The 15,798-nt window shown below is 44.5% G+C and overlaps 1 protein-coding gene across 1 annotated transcript in view; it reads left to right on the top strand.

Moving 5' to 3' along the window:
- The window catches only part of FARP1 (FERM, ARH/RhoGEF and pleckstrin domain protein 1), a 295,645-nt gene that overhangs the window by 45,383 nt on the left and 234,464 nt on the right, over nt 1-15,798 (top strand). The window contains exon 2 of the mRNA XM_079721658.1: nt 13,643-13,836. Coding sequence (XP_079577784.1) covers nt 13,666-13,836 — 171 coding nt within the window. The 5' untranslated portion in view covers nt 13,643-13,665. The remainder of the gene's footprint in view (nt 1-13,642; nt 13,837-15,798) is intronic.

Here is a 15,798-nt window from a genome sequence, read left to right as displayed (position 1 = left end):
GCCACTGTGGAAAATAGTATGGAAGTTCCTCAAAAAACTAAAAGTGGAGCTACCATATGACCCAGCAATTCCACTCCTGAGTACATATTCAAAGAAAATGAGAACACTAATTGAGAAAGATACATGCACTCCAATGTTCATAGCAGCATTATTTATAATAACCAAGATATGGAAGCAACCTAAGTGCCCATCAACAGATGAATGGATAAAGAAGATATATATATATATATACACACACACACACACACATATATACACACACACACACACACACACACAATGGCATACTACTCAGCCATAAAAAAGAATGAAAATTTGCCATTTGAAAAAACATGGATGGTCCTGGAGGATATGATGCTTAGTGAAATAAGTCAGACAGAGAAAGACAAATACTGTATGTTATCCCTTATATGTGGAATCTAAAATATACAACAAACTGCTGAATATAACAACACAGAGAAAGACTCACTGATATAGAGGACAAACTAGTGGTTACCAGTGGGGAGAGGGAAGAGGGGAAGGGCAAGATAGGGGTAGGGGATAATGAGGTACAAACTACTATGTATAAAATAAATAAGGTACAAGGATACATTGTACAGCACAGGGGATTATTGGCATTAGTTTGTAATAACTTTGAAGGGAGTATAATCTGTATAAATACTGAATCACTATGCTGTATACCTGAAACTAATATAATATTATAAATCAATTATACTTCAATGTAAAAAAAGATAGAAAAAATGTACACTATACTCTTTATAGGTCTGGTAGTAATTCAGTAAGCATTAGTAGTAAGCATTTTGATTATTTGATGGATTTTCTCCTTTGGTGTCCTTAGCAGCTTACATGGGTGATTAGCCTAGTAGCTTGATTGGCACCTCTGTGCTGGAAAAGGCGAGAAGCTTGGGGGAGACTGTGATTGCATCTAAAATGACTAAGTTGTAAGGTCACTGAATATTGGAGAGGGTGACAATTTAGAGATTATCTTGTCCAGGAGGGCCCATGGTGAGCGGTGAAGACCAGCCTGTCTGCGGTCTGGTCCCATGTCTGCCACTTTACTAGCTGGGTGACCATGGGAAAATTGACTTAATCTCTTTGCCTTGGTTTCCTCATCTATAAAAGGGGTCAATAATAGTATCCACCTAATGGTGGTTGTGAGGATTAAATAAATTAGTATTTGCACAGCTCGTAGAACAGTGCCCACTCTCCTCTAGAAAGGGCTACATAAGTGTTGGTTAAATTAAAATAATAACATATATTTTTCCATATTCTGTGAATGAGAAGCTTAAAATCCAGGAAAGTCAAACATTTCAAAAATTAAGAGTAGAACCTGATGGACAATCTGATGGATGGTGTCTAAATCTTTTCCCTTCCAGCAACCCATGGCAAAATGTGCTATTCATCATCATTAATTTTATTAATGGACAATATTGTTTTAATTAAATACCTTATTTTTTAACCAGGCTGACATTTAAATTCTTCTTTTTTCACAAGGGGTTTCACTCTTTTATTATGTTCTTTTTTTTCCTTGACATTTCATTATTTTAATTAATAATTAATTCTCGGGGAAGTGTTCCAGAAGGCGATAGACTTTATACCTCTGTTGTACTTTATTGTATCCTTTGGCCTGTAATAATATTGTCTAGTGTATTTCTTGAATAATATTCAAATGGTGAGAGAATTTCACAGTCTATTCTTTAATGGTTTAATAGAAATTGCTTTCCTTTTCCCACCCTGAAGGGAAGCCCTGTCATTTATGATTCATTGGTTTTGGGAAGCTTTAGGAAATGCTTTTTTTTTTTTTTTTTCCCCCTAAACGTTGTATGAAATACTATCATTACTCACTCCAGAATAGATGTCAGTAGAATGTTGTTACACAGGATGTAGGGCACATTTCAATGTTGCCATTTATTTTAAAAAATATTCATTTATTTATTTGGCCACGTTAGGTCTCAGTTGCGGGGCGCGGGCTCAGTTGTTGCGGCGCTCGGGCTCTAGAGCGCACGGGCTTAGTTGGCCCACGGCACGTGGGATCTTCATTCCCGGACCAGGGATTGAACCCGGGACCTTGGCAGTGAAAGCGCCGAGTCCTAACCACTGGACCGCCAAGGAATTCCCTGCCAAATTTTTTCTTAAAGCTGCATAGTTTCACCTCGTCTTAAAAACCACAGTGGCTCACCCTGGTCCATCAGATGCACCTCCTATGGCTTTTTGGCCCTATTATTTCAGGCCGACTGAAACCTGCATCTCACCCACCTTTCTCCTTTTCACTATTTTCTCACCTCTGTTGGTCTGTATCCACCATGTGCATGCACAGCTCCTGGCACTGGGTGGACACTCCCTTACTGAATGCCGAAGGGAACTCCAGCAAGCATGTGTATATTCTCCATACGTTTCATTTCCATCTGCCCTCAGGGCTACTTAAAACTGTTAGCCTTTTCCCAAGGACCAGGCGACTTCCTCGGCGTTCTCTGTAGCTTTTAAAATTCACATACTACCTATTGTCAGAAATAAACACATTGCCTTCAACAGTTATCACTGAGTACCTGCTTTCTACTGCTGGAGAGAGAATACGTCCCATAAAGACGAACGTATGGTGGGTGCCATGTTCCTGCTTTGTGTGCTACGTAGTGCTAAGTGTAGTCGCTGAATTATAACAGGTCCTTAAAAATGCTTGTGAATGGCGATGACCCCAATTACTGTGACATTTCAATGATAGTATACTTTAAACTGTCTGTTATTTTCAAGGATGTTGAGTAAGCAGATCCAGTAATAGATTGCACCCTCCTTATGGGTGAGGCAGGGGTTAGGTGCTTTCCACAGGTATTTGGAAAGGCTGACCAGTGTCAATTGGTGACAAAGAGAGAGGACTTTCCTTCGTGAGTGGATGAGGGTGCTGCTGTGTGTCAAATAGAGCGAGCTTGACCACAGCCTAAGAAATGCAGCCGCTGGTTCCACTGCAGCGCTGTTGTTATGTGGGAACCGAGAGACGCCGCCAGCTGGTTTCTTATCTTCCAGAAGACCACCTTTCTCCTTCCATTTTATTTACCCAGGCCTTTTAATTAGAGGAAAGAATGGAGGGGGAGTTAACATTTCATTTTGTACTCTCAGAATCACGGAGAAATGGACATCATGAAAACGTGAATCATTGGAGATTTTTTTTTCTGGTTTCCTGTTTTTTTTTTTTTTTCTGTTGGAGTAAAAGAGCCTTCTCTTCCCAATACCTTTTACTCCTGACTCCATCCTGCATGTTTTTGTCCTTGCCTGTCTATCTCATGGAGGAAGTAGGTTCTACCAAATCAGCGAAAAGGCAAACAAAAGCGTTGTCTTAAGTCGTTTTTAGAACGAGGTTGGAAGACAAATGAAAATGTCCTGGGAAAAGGAATGCCACCTTTTCTTGCCAAGAGCTGTTGAAAGAGTCAGTCTGGTGCGTGTGTGAAACGTGGTTTTTTTCTCGGTGAAGGTGTCGAGTAAGTGCTTGATTTGTGTCAGGTGGATTTACTTACCTCAGCTGATCCTAATGGGGACCCTTGGACGTAAGCGGTGGCGGTCTCGGGCTGGAGCTTGAGCTAGGAGCTCCTGGGAGGCTTGTTAAAACCCAGATGCGGGCCCACCCTCCCGTGCTTTTCTGATTCAGCGGGCCTGCGCGGAGGCGGAGAATTTGCATTTCTAATGAGCTCCCCAGGTGGTACTGATGTGGCTGGTTTGCAGCCACATTTTAAGAATCCCTGCAGGCGGTGGTCAGTTTTCTCGGCGTCTTCTAGGAGGATGAGTCTGTAGTGGAGACGTGACTGCTTGGAGTTCTCCTAGCCCCCGAGTCGGGCGGGCCCTCGCACTATGACAGGAGGAACATGTCATGCTCCCAGGTAATGCAGCCAGGCCCCCCCACCCTGCCCCTCTGGGCTTGGAATTGAGCTCGCAGTGCAGGAAAAGAGGAGAAAGACCTGGAAAGCAAGTGGAATATAAGCCCAATAGGAGCAAAATGCCAGGGAGAAGAAAGTAAGGCTTCCCTCCCCCACCCCCAAAGAGTACCTCAGGGAAGGCTTTCTAGAGTCGGTGACATTAGAGCCGGTAAAGAGGAATATTTTAGGAGGAAGAAGCAACAGCAGCCGCCACAACATAGGACAATGCAGCCACGCTGAACAGTTTGTTTACAGGGAGGGAAATCGGCGCAGGTCATTGAAATGCCCGGCTGGGAATTTTCACGTTTATGTTGTTATTGATTAGACTCAGGTTTTTGAGTAGAAGGTGTGGTTAAAGCTAGACTTTGGAAAGAACCTCTGCGACGTGAGAGACTTGCTCTTCTGCTGAGTTGTCCTTGAAGTACTTGGCAGAGATTTGTTACGGGGATTTAAGATAGCCTAGTTAATTTTTTCCCCACTAGGGTTGGGGAGGAAAGACAGTGAAAACATATTCTTTATCGGGTTTGCACAGTTCAGCTCTCTTTTCCGTGGCGGGTGAAATGGGGCACCCAACTTCCCAAGAGTAGATATCCTGGTCCCCTTCTCCCGAATGGTCCAGCAGGCCTGACAATCCCTCGCCTGTTCGAAGCGTCCGGTTGATGTACAACAGCTGATCTGCAGTCGCTACTTCTGCTCACAGACTGTTTTGAAAGAAGTAAATCTATCCGCCCGGATAGCTGTTTTTGAACTTTCTCAAAACCCCTTATCTAAGTCCTGTGAAAGGCCAGCCGTGGCCGCCTGTGTCCTGGAGCAGCTGCTGGGCCGCGCGCCTTTCTGGGGCGTCTCCCCCGCCCTGGCCTGTGGCTCCCCGGGGACAGGAGCACAAGGTGGCTTTGTCACCTGGCACCTACGCTGGAGTGAACAGGCACTGGTGGCGGTTACACATGCTTTGCCCTTTGCCCTCCTGGGAGTCTCACGTGGTCGATCATTGTCCCCGCCCGCCCCCCCAAAACTGGCAAACGCCAGCCCTTCCACCGTCAGCGTGAGGCCCTGGGCGCTCCGGCGGCTCTAGGACCCAGCCCTGTAGCTTCCTGCAGATCGACCTCTTGGGCTGCTGCTTCTGTAAATTATTCACTTCCTATGAATGTTTCTTAACCTGGAATTTTTCAGTGGCTTACATTTAAAACTGGAAGGAAGACCTCTTGCCAACCTTCTGCTCGTCAGCCTGTTTTTGTTTGTTCGTTTTTTTTTCCCCCTTTTTGCGGTACGCGGGCCTCTCACTGTCGCGGCCTCTCCCGTTGTGGAGCACAGGCCCCGGGCGCGCAGGCTCAGCGGCCATGGCTCACGGGCCCAGCCGCTCCGCGGCATGTGGGATCCTCCTGGACCGGGGCACGAACTCGTGTCCCCTGCATCGGCAGGCGGACTCTCAACCACTGCGCCACCAGGGAAGCCCTCGTCAGCCTGTTTTGAATGATAATTGTCACCCTTGTTTCATCTTAGTCGATTTCATGCTTTAAAGGGGACCTGGGTGGACAGCAGGAATCTGTCCTTTTAGAAAATGAAAATTTTAAATTGTCTTAATTTTTTTCTGAATGGTATAAAATTTTAAAGGTCCCCAAAAGTGTGCAGTGGAAAGCACCTCTCAGAGCCTCCTCATTGCTGTCTGTAACCATGTCTCAGTGGAGCCAGCTCTCCTCCCTCTGCCCTTCCAAGAATATTCATGTGTGTGTCCACTTACATATCATATATTTAATGTGTAATTTACATATCATACCTTTGGCCTGTTTTCAGTTCAAAGGATTTGAATAAGTTTACAGACTTGTGTGACCATCACCACAATCTAGTTTTGGAACGTTTCCATCACCTCTAAAAAGATCTCTATCCCTCAGGCCCTTTGCTGTCAATCCCAGCTGCTACCCCGACCCAAAGCAACAACTTTCTGTCTCTCTAGATTTGCCTTGTCTGGATATTTTCATGTAAGTAGGATCACATGCCATGGAGTCCTTTGCATCTGGCTTCTTTCACTTAGCAAAATGCTTTGGGGGCTCATCCGCGTTGTACCGTGTATCTGCATTTCATTTCCTTTTAATGATGAATAATAATAGTCCCTTGTATGGATATACCACATTTTGTTTATCCATTCACTGGGTGATGAACATTCGGATTATTTCCATTTGTTGACTATTTTTAGCTCTAAACATCTCCATACACACAGTCTTTGTGAAGACATACATTCTCCTCTGTCTTGGGGAGATACCTAGGAGTGTAATAGCTCAGTCACCAGGGGAACCCAGTTGCTGGGTTGTATGCTAAGCTTATGATTAAATTTTAAGAAACTTCCCCAATATTATCCAAAATCTGCACCTTTTTCTATTCCCACCAGCCATCAGCAGTGTATGAGAAATTCCATTTTTTCCCCATTCTCGATAACACTTGTTACTGTCCATTATAGTGGGTGTGGAATATTATCTCATTATGGATGTAATTTGCATTTCCTAGTGAGGGACAGTGGTGAACATATTTTCATGTGCTTATTAACCACTTGTATATCTCTGGAGATTTAAATTCTCTTTTTATTATCAGTTTTAAAACATATGGTAACAGTTAACTTAAGGCCTCTCACCATCTCAACTCCTTCCCCTGCCAATTTTTTAATTATTTCTACATTGTCAGGAATTATAACATTCTGCAGCTATTACAGTGATTTTAGCCTTCCTCTTACAGTATAAATGGATTTAAAGTTTACCAGTAATTGTTTTTCCTTGTTTCACCACTTAGCCTCTTGTTTTGCTGTTTATCCTGTAGTAGCTTCTCCCAGAAGGGCTTGAGTTCCTGACTATTTTAAATGTTCCAATGAAAATTCAGCTAGATTCCACGTTCTGATTCATCTTTTATTTCTTGGAGGATAGTTTGGTCAGTTAAACATTGAATGTGTGTTATCGAATGCAAGTTTGTGTGCCCAACACACAGTAAGGCCAAATAAACTGAAGCGTCAGAGTTTGTAGTAGAGAAAGGTTTATTGCAGGGCCGAGCAAGGAGAATGGGTGGCTCATGCCCCCAAACCCCCAAACTTCCTGAAGGGTTTCAGCAAAGCATTTTTAAAGGCCAGATGAGGGAGGTGGGTAGCAGGGTATATGATCATCTTATGCACAATTCTCTGATTGGTTAATGGTGAGGTAACAGGGTGGTTAACTTTATCAATCCTTAGGCACCACTAGGTCTGGGGGCCACTCACCAAGTAGTTAATTCCTTCCATTTGGTGGTGGCTTTTAGCAACTGAAAAACTCAGCAAAGATGCCTGAGATACTATTATCTGGGTACTTCACAGAAGAGCTACAGCAGAGGATATGGGGCAGCAGTCTGTCCCAGGCAGGCCCCATATCGGTTACAAATGTTGCTGTGGAGTCTGAACTTTTGTCTCCTCATTTGTTTTTTTTTTGAACTATTTGCCTAGATGCCCAAATAATTCCTTCGTAATTTTTGAAGATGAGGAAACTTCCAGGTGTTCATCATTTTACTTATTTCTGGGATATGATATGTTCATTTATTATGGAGAATCTTTTATTTCTGAAATGTCTTCCTGAATTATACCTTAAAATTTTTTTCTTGTTCCATTGAGGGTTTTTTTGTTGTTGTTTAGGGACACCTATTATGGGTGTGTTGGATTTCTTTGTTTTCCATATTTATCATTTTTCTGTTCTAAATCTTTTGCTTGCTTTTCTCCATCTTTCCCCTCCAGCCTCTCATATTTTCACCAGTGTGTATTTCCTTTTAGCTACTTCCATTTGGTGATTGTTAAAGCAGCCCAGACGGACTAAGACAAAGTACCATAAACAGGAAGACAACAGATTTATTTCTCACAGTCCTGGAGGCTGGAGAATCCAAGATCAAGGGCCAGTGGATTTGGTGTCTAGACCCACTTCCTGGTTCATAGATGGCAGTCATGTGTGTTACTTTTCCTCACATGGTGGAAGGGACAAGAGAGTTATCTGGATGCTTTTCATAAGGACACTAATCCCATTCAGGAGGGCTCCACCCTCACCATGCAATCACCTCCTGAAGGCCCTGCTTCCAAATACCATCACACTGGGGACTAAGTTTCAGTGTATGAATTTGGGGGTGACACAAACATTCATTCTATAGTAGTGACTTTATTTTTGGCTGTGCCACATGGCATGTGGGATCTTAGTTCCCCAACCAGAGATTGAACCCATGCCCCCTGCAGTGGAAGTGTGGAGTCTTAACCACTGGACCTCCAGGGAAGTCCCAGTAGTGATGTTTTTATTCATTCTTTTTTTTCACCCTGAGGTCTGCCCTCATGCTTTATTTCCTTCTCATGCTTCCCTGAATTCTTGTAAATCCTCTGCTGTTTTTGTAGATAGAATCAGTTATTTCTTTGTTTTGTTAATTTATGACAGTGTGTTTGGGCAAAATTTTCATCTGTTGCATATAACACTGCTTTGGTGGGTGTTTTTCATCTGTCATTCATTTTCATTTTCCTCTTTTTGCAGCATCTTTGTAAAGGTCCTTTTTTGTTATTAGATGAATTCTTTATGAACTAGCTATTTACAGGAGCTTCACGTGAGCAGGAGACAGGGCCATGTCCCATGCCAGTGGGGATTCTTGTGACCTGAGGTTGGGTGTGTGTGTGTGTGTGTGTGTGTATGTAATCCTTTCAACCCTTATTTTTCTCTAGCTTGCTGAGACTGGTTATGTTCCTAGTGGGGTCTCTTTTTTTCACTTTGCCTGGGCAACAGACTGCTTCCTGCTAATATGTCTTACCTGTGTGGTTTCTTATTCAGTTCGACCTTTCCTGCTTCCTGATTTCTCCCATTACACTTTGTCCAGGGAAGCTCTTAGTGCTACCTGCGTGTCTGTTGCACTTCTTTTCTGAAAGTTATTGCTGGATATCCTACTTATTTGGGGAGCATGGCTCTGGCAGGCATGGGCTCTCCAAGAATTTTCCTTCTCTGTCTGACCTTCACTGCAGTTTGGCAACTCTTTCTCATGTTTCGTGGTTCAAAGCTACAGATGTCTTCCAGGTTCCTCTGGGATGGAGTTCGCATTTTTGTGTGTGTTTTCCTTATTGCTTTTGGGTGAATTCCAAGAGGAAGTCTTTAAGCCAAGAGACTATAACAAGACAATTCTAGTTTTTTATCTTTTCTTTGCCAGTTAAATTTTTTACTGCTTTTTTGTTGTAGTCATTATTTCCTTTTTAACTAACTTTTCAAATAGATCTAAAGAAGAAAGTAGTTTCACAAACAGCTCTTTACTTTTAGGTCTGGAATGATCATGTTAGTAATAACGTGCTACAAGGAAAGAAATATTAATCTTTTTTACCTTGACTCTTTCTTAAGGAATTCAGAAGTTGGAGGAAGTAATGGAGGTAAAGTTGGAATAGAGCATGGATTGCTATTTATAAACAGGAGGCTTTTAGGTTTGTTAGATATGTGATGTAGAAGGCTGTGTTTTATTACTGGATTCACCAATTTTGCTATCCAGCATCGGTTATGGTTACCCATTCATGACTTGACAGCGTTCCTCAGATATTCCCTTGACATTCTTAGGCTGCTCCACTCAAAACTCTTGGCTGGATTTATGTTTGAGTTAAACAGCACTTTCCGTGAACAGTAACAATCTGCCTGCAAGTATAAAAACAAAAAGTGTGACATGCTTTGTTGAAATGTTAATATCCAGAAGTAGAAAAAATATAGGCATGAGATCATTTGAAGACTAAAAAGAGATAAAGGAAGTTAAGGTACCAAATGTCTATTAATCACTAGCTCAATTTAATTTTTAAATGCCAAGCTGTTAAAAATCACAGTATTCTTCTGGGGATCTTGGGCCAGAGTGGAGAGAAAGGGTTCCATTTAGAGGATGAGAGCCTTGCTCTTTGCTTAGGTAGGACAAAGAGAAAATGTGTTCAGAGCACCTTTAAGGTGGGGTGACATGAGAGAATAAACCCTGTCCTCCCTGCTGTCGGCTCCCTGGATGGGCATCAGAGCCACAGCCCGGACCTACCCCTCTGAACTCAGAGCAAGAAGAGGCCAAGTGGTCAGGCCCAGCATCTGTGATTGAGGACAGGGCCTGTCCATTCTGATGGAGTGCAGGGAACAGAAGGTGGGGTTGGAGGTGAGCAGTGGAGGATGTTTCCAGAAGCAGGGAGGGATCAACACCAAAGTAGGAATGAGTGCAAAGAGGAGGCTGGCAATGGGGAAGGCAAACTGGACTGATGTCAAAGCTTTCTTTGGCACTTGTGTTTATTTTTCACCATGAGACTATGAATAGAAAACATATAGGGGAATAATTCTGCCTGGTTTGTGAAGATTATTTTAAACACAATGATGCCATAGTTAATTAGATCTATACCAGCCACATTTGATTCATTGAACAAATGTAGATGATCTCTTTTTCACTTTGGTGTAAAGCATTGTAGATGAGCGAAGTCTAGTTGTGTCTTAAGACCAAGAGATGATTAAGCAAAAGATAATCACATAAACAGATTGGAATTAGGTTCTTAAAAAAAAAAAGCTTATTTGGGGGAGAAATCAGAAAGGTACTTACTTGTATAGCAGACCTGTGAAATCATAGATGGACGTTCAAGAAAGAAGGAATAGTTCTCGAAAGGCTGGTCCTTAACTAGCATGGTGACACAGAAGTCCAGCCTCAAAGGATTGCATAGGAACGAATAATAATCTCTTACAGGCTTTGGTGGACAGTTGGTGGGGAAAGTGGGTGTGGGAGAAATAAGTAGTAAGTGGTGTTTCCTGGGTGGTGGTCAGGCCCACTCCCTTTTCAGTCAAAGGGTGTGTTTTTCTAGGCCAGGGTGGTTTGATCCAATGACCCATCTTATTGAGGTGACTCCATAGTTTCTGCTCTACTGACCTCAGGGCCAGCCCTCTGTGTCACAGGGAGAATGTTCGAGGTTTCACTGAGAGGAAGGAGAGGTTCCCATATGGAGTTTGGTGGGAAACTTCTGGGAAGGAACCTGACTGACCTTTCAGGAGAAGGAAGAGCCTTGGTCAAGAAGAACCTACAAAATGAGGCTCACAAATTGCATGTTTTTTCCCGAAGAAGAGCGCTGAAGGGTGACTCGTAAGATGCAGCCCCGAGGTCTCTACCTCACACCACAGGTGACCCTTGAGTGCCCCTTCTGTGGCTTTCTTTGTCACTGAGACAAAGGGTCATTCTTTCTTTGCCTCTTCTCCATCGGCCCTTGTGTGAATTTACTGCCATAACAAATTCCCACAGGCTGCGTCTTTTTTTTTTTTTTTTAACATCTTTATTGGAGTATAACTGCTTTACAATGGTAGGTTAGTTTCCGCTTTATAACAAAGTGAATCAGTTATACATATACATATATCCCCATATCTCTTCCCTCTTGCGTCTCCCTCCCTCCCACCCTCCCTATCCCACCCCTCTAGGTGGTCACAAAGCACCGAGCTGATCTCCCTGTGCTATGTGGCTGCTTCCCACTAGCTATCTTTTTTACGTTTGGTAGTGTATATATGTCCATGACACTCTCTCACTTTGTCACAGCTTACCCTTCCCCCTCCCCATATCCTCAAGTCCATTCTCTAGTAGGTCTGTGTCTTTATTCCTGTAAGTCAGAAAGAGAAAGACAAATACCATACGCTAACACATATATATGGAATTTAAGAAAAGTCATGAAGAACCTAGGGGCTGGGTGTCTTAACAGAGATTTATTTTCTCACAGTTCTGGAGGCTGGAAGTTTAGATCAAGGTGTTGGCAGGGTTGGTTTCTCCTGAGGCCTCTCTCCTCGGCTTGCAGACAGCCACCTTCTCCTTGTGTCCTCACATGGCTTTTCCTCTGTGCACCCCTGGTGTCTCTGTGTGTGTGCAAATTTCCTCCTCTTATAAGGACACCAGTCAGATTGGATTAGGGCCCATCTTAATCACTGTTTTAAATTGGTCACCTCTTTTAAGACCCTGTCTCCAAATGCCGTCACATTCTGAGTTACATGGGGTTAGTGCTCCAGGGTAAGAATTTTGGGGGACACAGTTCAGTCCATAACAACCCCCATGGCTGGGCATGTTTGTTCTTTTTGCTTTTTCATTGCCATGTTCTCCCCCCCACCCCTTTCACATTCACTCTCACCCTGGCTTTCACTTCTACAGCGAGATGGACTCTGAACCCAAAGCCCCAATCCAGCTCCACCTCCACCACCACCTGCTGGATATCCTTTTATAACCTTCCATGTGTCCCCAGTCACACACACACCTTCCCCTCCCACTTCTTCCCTTCTGCCCTGATTTAAAACTTTCTGGTCACTGTTATCCTTTAATCTCCTTCTTCTCAGTAGCTAACCATTTACAACACCGGGTTAATTTTTCCATAAAAGTGGGTTTTATAGCATCATCTTTTTATTTCCATCGCCACTGTTCAAGCTATCCCCTCGAGCTCAAATTGTTGCCTTAGCTTTGTAACTGGGCTCCCCCAGCCCCTGCCAGCCCGTCTCTTTTTCCAGCGCATTAGTATAGATCGTCTTCACATGCATTTTTCTCAAGTTCTACTTTTGTTGGGTCATTATTCTTATTCGGTGACTCCCTACAGGGTGAAGACCATAGCTCTTAGCTAGGCATTTGATGTTCTTTGTGGTCTGATTCCAACCTAGTTTCCAAATGCATCTTTAACTCTGCAGCATTGATTCTCACTCGTCTCCCTAAATGCCACCTGATTTCTGTCCCATAGCTTTCCTGATGCTGTTCTGCTTCCCTGGAATTCCTTCTCCTTGTGTGTTCCTGTCTCCTTCCAAGCATTATCCAACATTTGAGACTCAGTTGAGTTCAGTTCCTACCTTCTGCACGATGGAGAAGGTAACTTTGTCAGTACTGTGATATGTAGAATGGTTTCCTGGGAGAGAGGGAACACCTGGGGGAGGGTGGCAGGAAAGAAGTTAATTAGGAGGAAAAGAAGAAATCGAGAAAAAAGACCCTGCCTAACCTCACCTGGGTTTGTGTGAGTGTGTGTTTCGTTTCCTCAACCAGATTATAAACTTGGGAGCCACAAGATACGTTTTATGTATTTATCTTGATAACGCCCACATTACTTGGTATGTTCCATGATCCATAAAAGGTAACTAATGGATGCTGATGATATGGATTAGGCACTCCTCATTATCTACCCAGCAGACTGCAAGTGTGTGGAAAGTGGTGCCTAGCTCATGGTAGACCGTGACTAACAATACGTTGAACACAACTGAATCTGTCATATTAAGAGCTGACCGTAAAACTAGAAAAGGATAAACTATGTAAAAGTATGCAGAAGGGGGCTTCCCTGGTGGCGCAGTGGTTGGGGGTCCGCCTGTCAATGCAGGGGACACGGGTTCGTGCCCCGGTCCGGGAAGATCCCACATGCCGCGGAGCGGCTGGGCCCGTGAGCCATGGCCGCTGAGCCTGCGCGTCCGGAGCCTGTGCTCCGCAACGGGAGAGGCCACAACAGTGAGAGGCCCGCGTACTGCAAAAGAACAAACAAACAAAAAAGTATGCAGAAGGATAAAATATGCACAGATATTCGCATGCCTTGAGTGGCTAAAGGGGACGCCGTGTGTGAACGAGCTGAACGCTCATCAGCTCGTGTGATTCCTGCACGGGGGGTGGGAGCTGGCCGTCTTGTGCTTCAGGGACGTGGCCACAGTGACCGGCAGAAGGCGACCAGTGTTACTAAGGTGGTCTCAGTGAGTCTCCTGACGTATGTTTCTTCTCTCTGCTTCCCGCAGGCATCATATAATCTGCTCTCATCATGGGAGAAATAGAGCAGGGGCCAACTCCAGGATCGAGACTGGGGGCCCCGGAGAATTCGGGGATCAGTACCTTGGAACATGGACAGAAGCCTCCCCCCACGCCTTCCGGAAAACTCATGTCCGTCAGAATCCAGATGCTGGATGACACCCAGGAGGCCTTTGAAGTTCCGGTAAGTTGGGGGCAGCCTTCGGCACGGGAAGGCTCGTGTCATTCCTGCGTTTCGATGACGCGAGGTGGCAGGTCTGTGTGTTCAGCAGCTCCCTGCCCACCCTCGCCATGCTCCTCTGGAGCGTTCTGGTTCCGAGCTGTCGGTTTTTGGATTTATGCGTGGACCGCGCCCAGTGATAGAAGTGGGTGTGTCATTTGAATTTTACTCTGATTTTCCGTATTCAAGTCGATATCTGTGTGTATATGCCTATGTATGTATTACTTATGTATTTGAATTGGAGGGAACTGTGGTCTGCGTCTCAGTTTAATTTGCTCGTTACGAGCAGCTCCTCTCAACGTCGATGCACGTGTGTGAGCACCCCGTTTCCCTAGGTTACTGGCAAGAAAGTTCCGAGAAAACCGTCAAAGACCTGAATGGGTGTTCCGACATCAGAGAAGTTGCCGAGCATGTTTGTGGGTGGGGAGTCGGGGTGCAGAAGAACCCTGGTCCCAGCCCCCAGTGTGGCAGCCCTAGAAGTGAAGAGGCCCCATCCCGGGGGTGGTCCAGGAGCCGGGCAGAGAAGAAGGAACGGCAGCCTTGGCCTTGTCCATCAGCTAGAGCTGCCTGCCGCCGTGGTTCTGGTGTTGTCCTCAGAGCCCCTGCCTCATGGCCCGTTGCCCTCCCTCATCCTTCTCCGCAGCCTCCTGAAATCCGACCGCTGCTAGCGGTTCGGGAACCACCACCAGTTAGTTATGTGCAGATGCAGGATTTGTTCCCGTGGCAGGGAGAGTGCAGACGTGTGTGTCCACCTCGGTAGAACTCTGACTGCACTCTCCTCAAGAATTAATCGGCATCCAGAGAATTCACAGCACACTCTGGCTGTTTTCTGTGTTCTCCCTTGGGTACTACACCCACATCTCACATGGCTTGTGTGTGGGGGGGGAAGGAAGTAACTCTTGAATTGCAAACAGCCAAACTGTAAGCAAACTTTGGGAACATAACCTGTTTTTAAACTGGAGACGATCCATCTATTATTCCCGATGGCTAGAGCCACTAAAATTTAACAGTTGGCATTCGTGTCTGCAGCTCATCATTTAATGGTTTATGTAATATGATTCACTAAGTCATATTCATTTCAAAGACTGTTGTTCAGAGGGTGTGAATTACCATTAAGTGTCTCAGGGAAGATAAACCTCAGAAAAGCTATGTTTAAACCTGCCAATTTATTGCACATTGCAAACAACCTTTGTATCTTTCTAATTTACTTGTTGTGGAATTCCTGTCTCTTCAAGGACTTGAACTTCTTCACGTTCTGAGGCACAAAGCCGTTGCTAATCTGCTGAAATTGTAAAAATAGATTGAGGGGCACACCTGCCAGCCTGGTAGAGTCAGGCCTCCTGCAACATGTCCCAGCCTCCTCCTCCCCGCGCCGCACCCCACATCCCTCCCGCACCCCGCCTCCCTTCTTTTCATCGCCAGACTGGTTTGGTGAGGTATTTCATTTCAGTGTTTCCTCTTTGGTACTGCTAAGGACTTCTGAGCCCAAGTCTCTAGCAATGCATTCGTTTATGGTTTTTTTTTTTTTAAACATCTTTATTGGAGTATAATTGCTTTACAATGGTGTGTTAGTTTCTGCTTTATAACAAAGTGAATCAGTTATACATATACATCTGTTCCCATATCCCCTCCTTCTTGCATCTCCCTCCCTATCCCACCCCTCTAGGTGGTCACAAAGCACTGAGCTGATCTCCCTGTGCTATGGGGCTGCTTCCACTAGCTAGCTATTTTACGTTTGGTAGTGTATGTATGTCCATGCCACTCTCTCACTTTGTCACAGCTTACCCTTCCCCCTCCCCATATTCTCAAGTCCATTCTCTAGTGGGTCTGTGTCTTTATTCCCGTCTTGCCCCTAGGTTCTTCATGACCTTTTTTCCCCTTAGATTCCATATATATGTGTTAGCATACGGTATTTGTTTTTCTCTT

This window comes from Hyperoodon ampullatus (genome assembly GCF_949752795.1).
Source record: "Hyperoodon ampullatus genome assembly, chromosome: 16".
Lineage (NCBI taxonomy): Eukaryota > Metazoa > Chordata > Mammalia > Artiodactyla > Ziphiidae > Hyperoodon > Hyperoodon ampullatus.
Note: the sequence above shows the minus strand (reverse complement) of the source record. Positions and strands in the feature narration are given on the sequence as shown.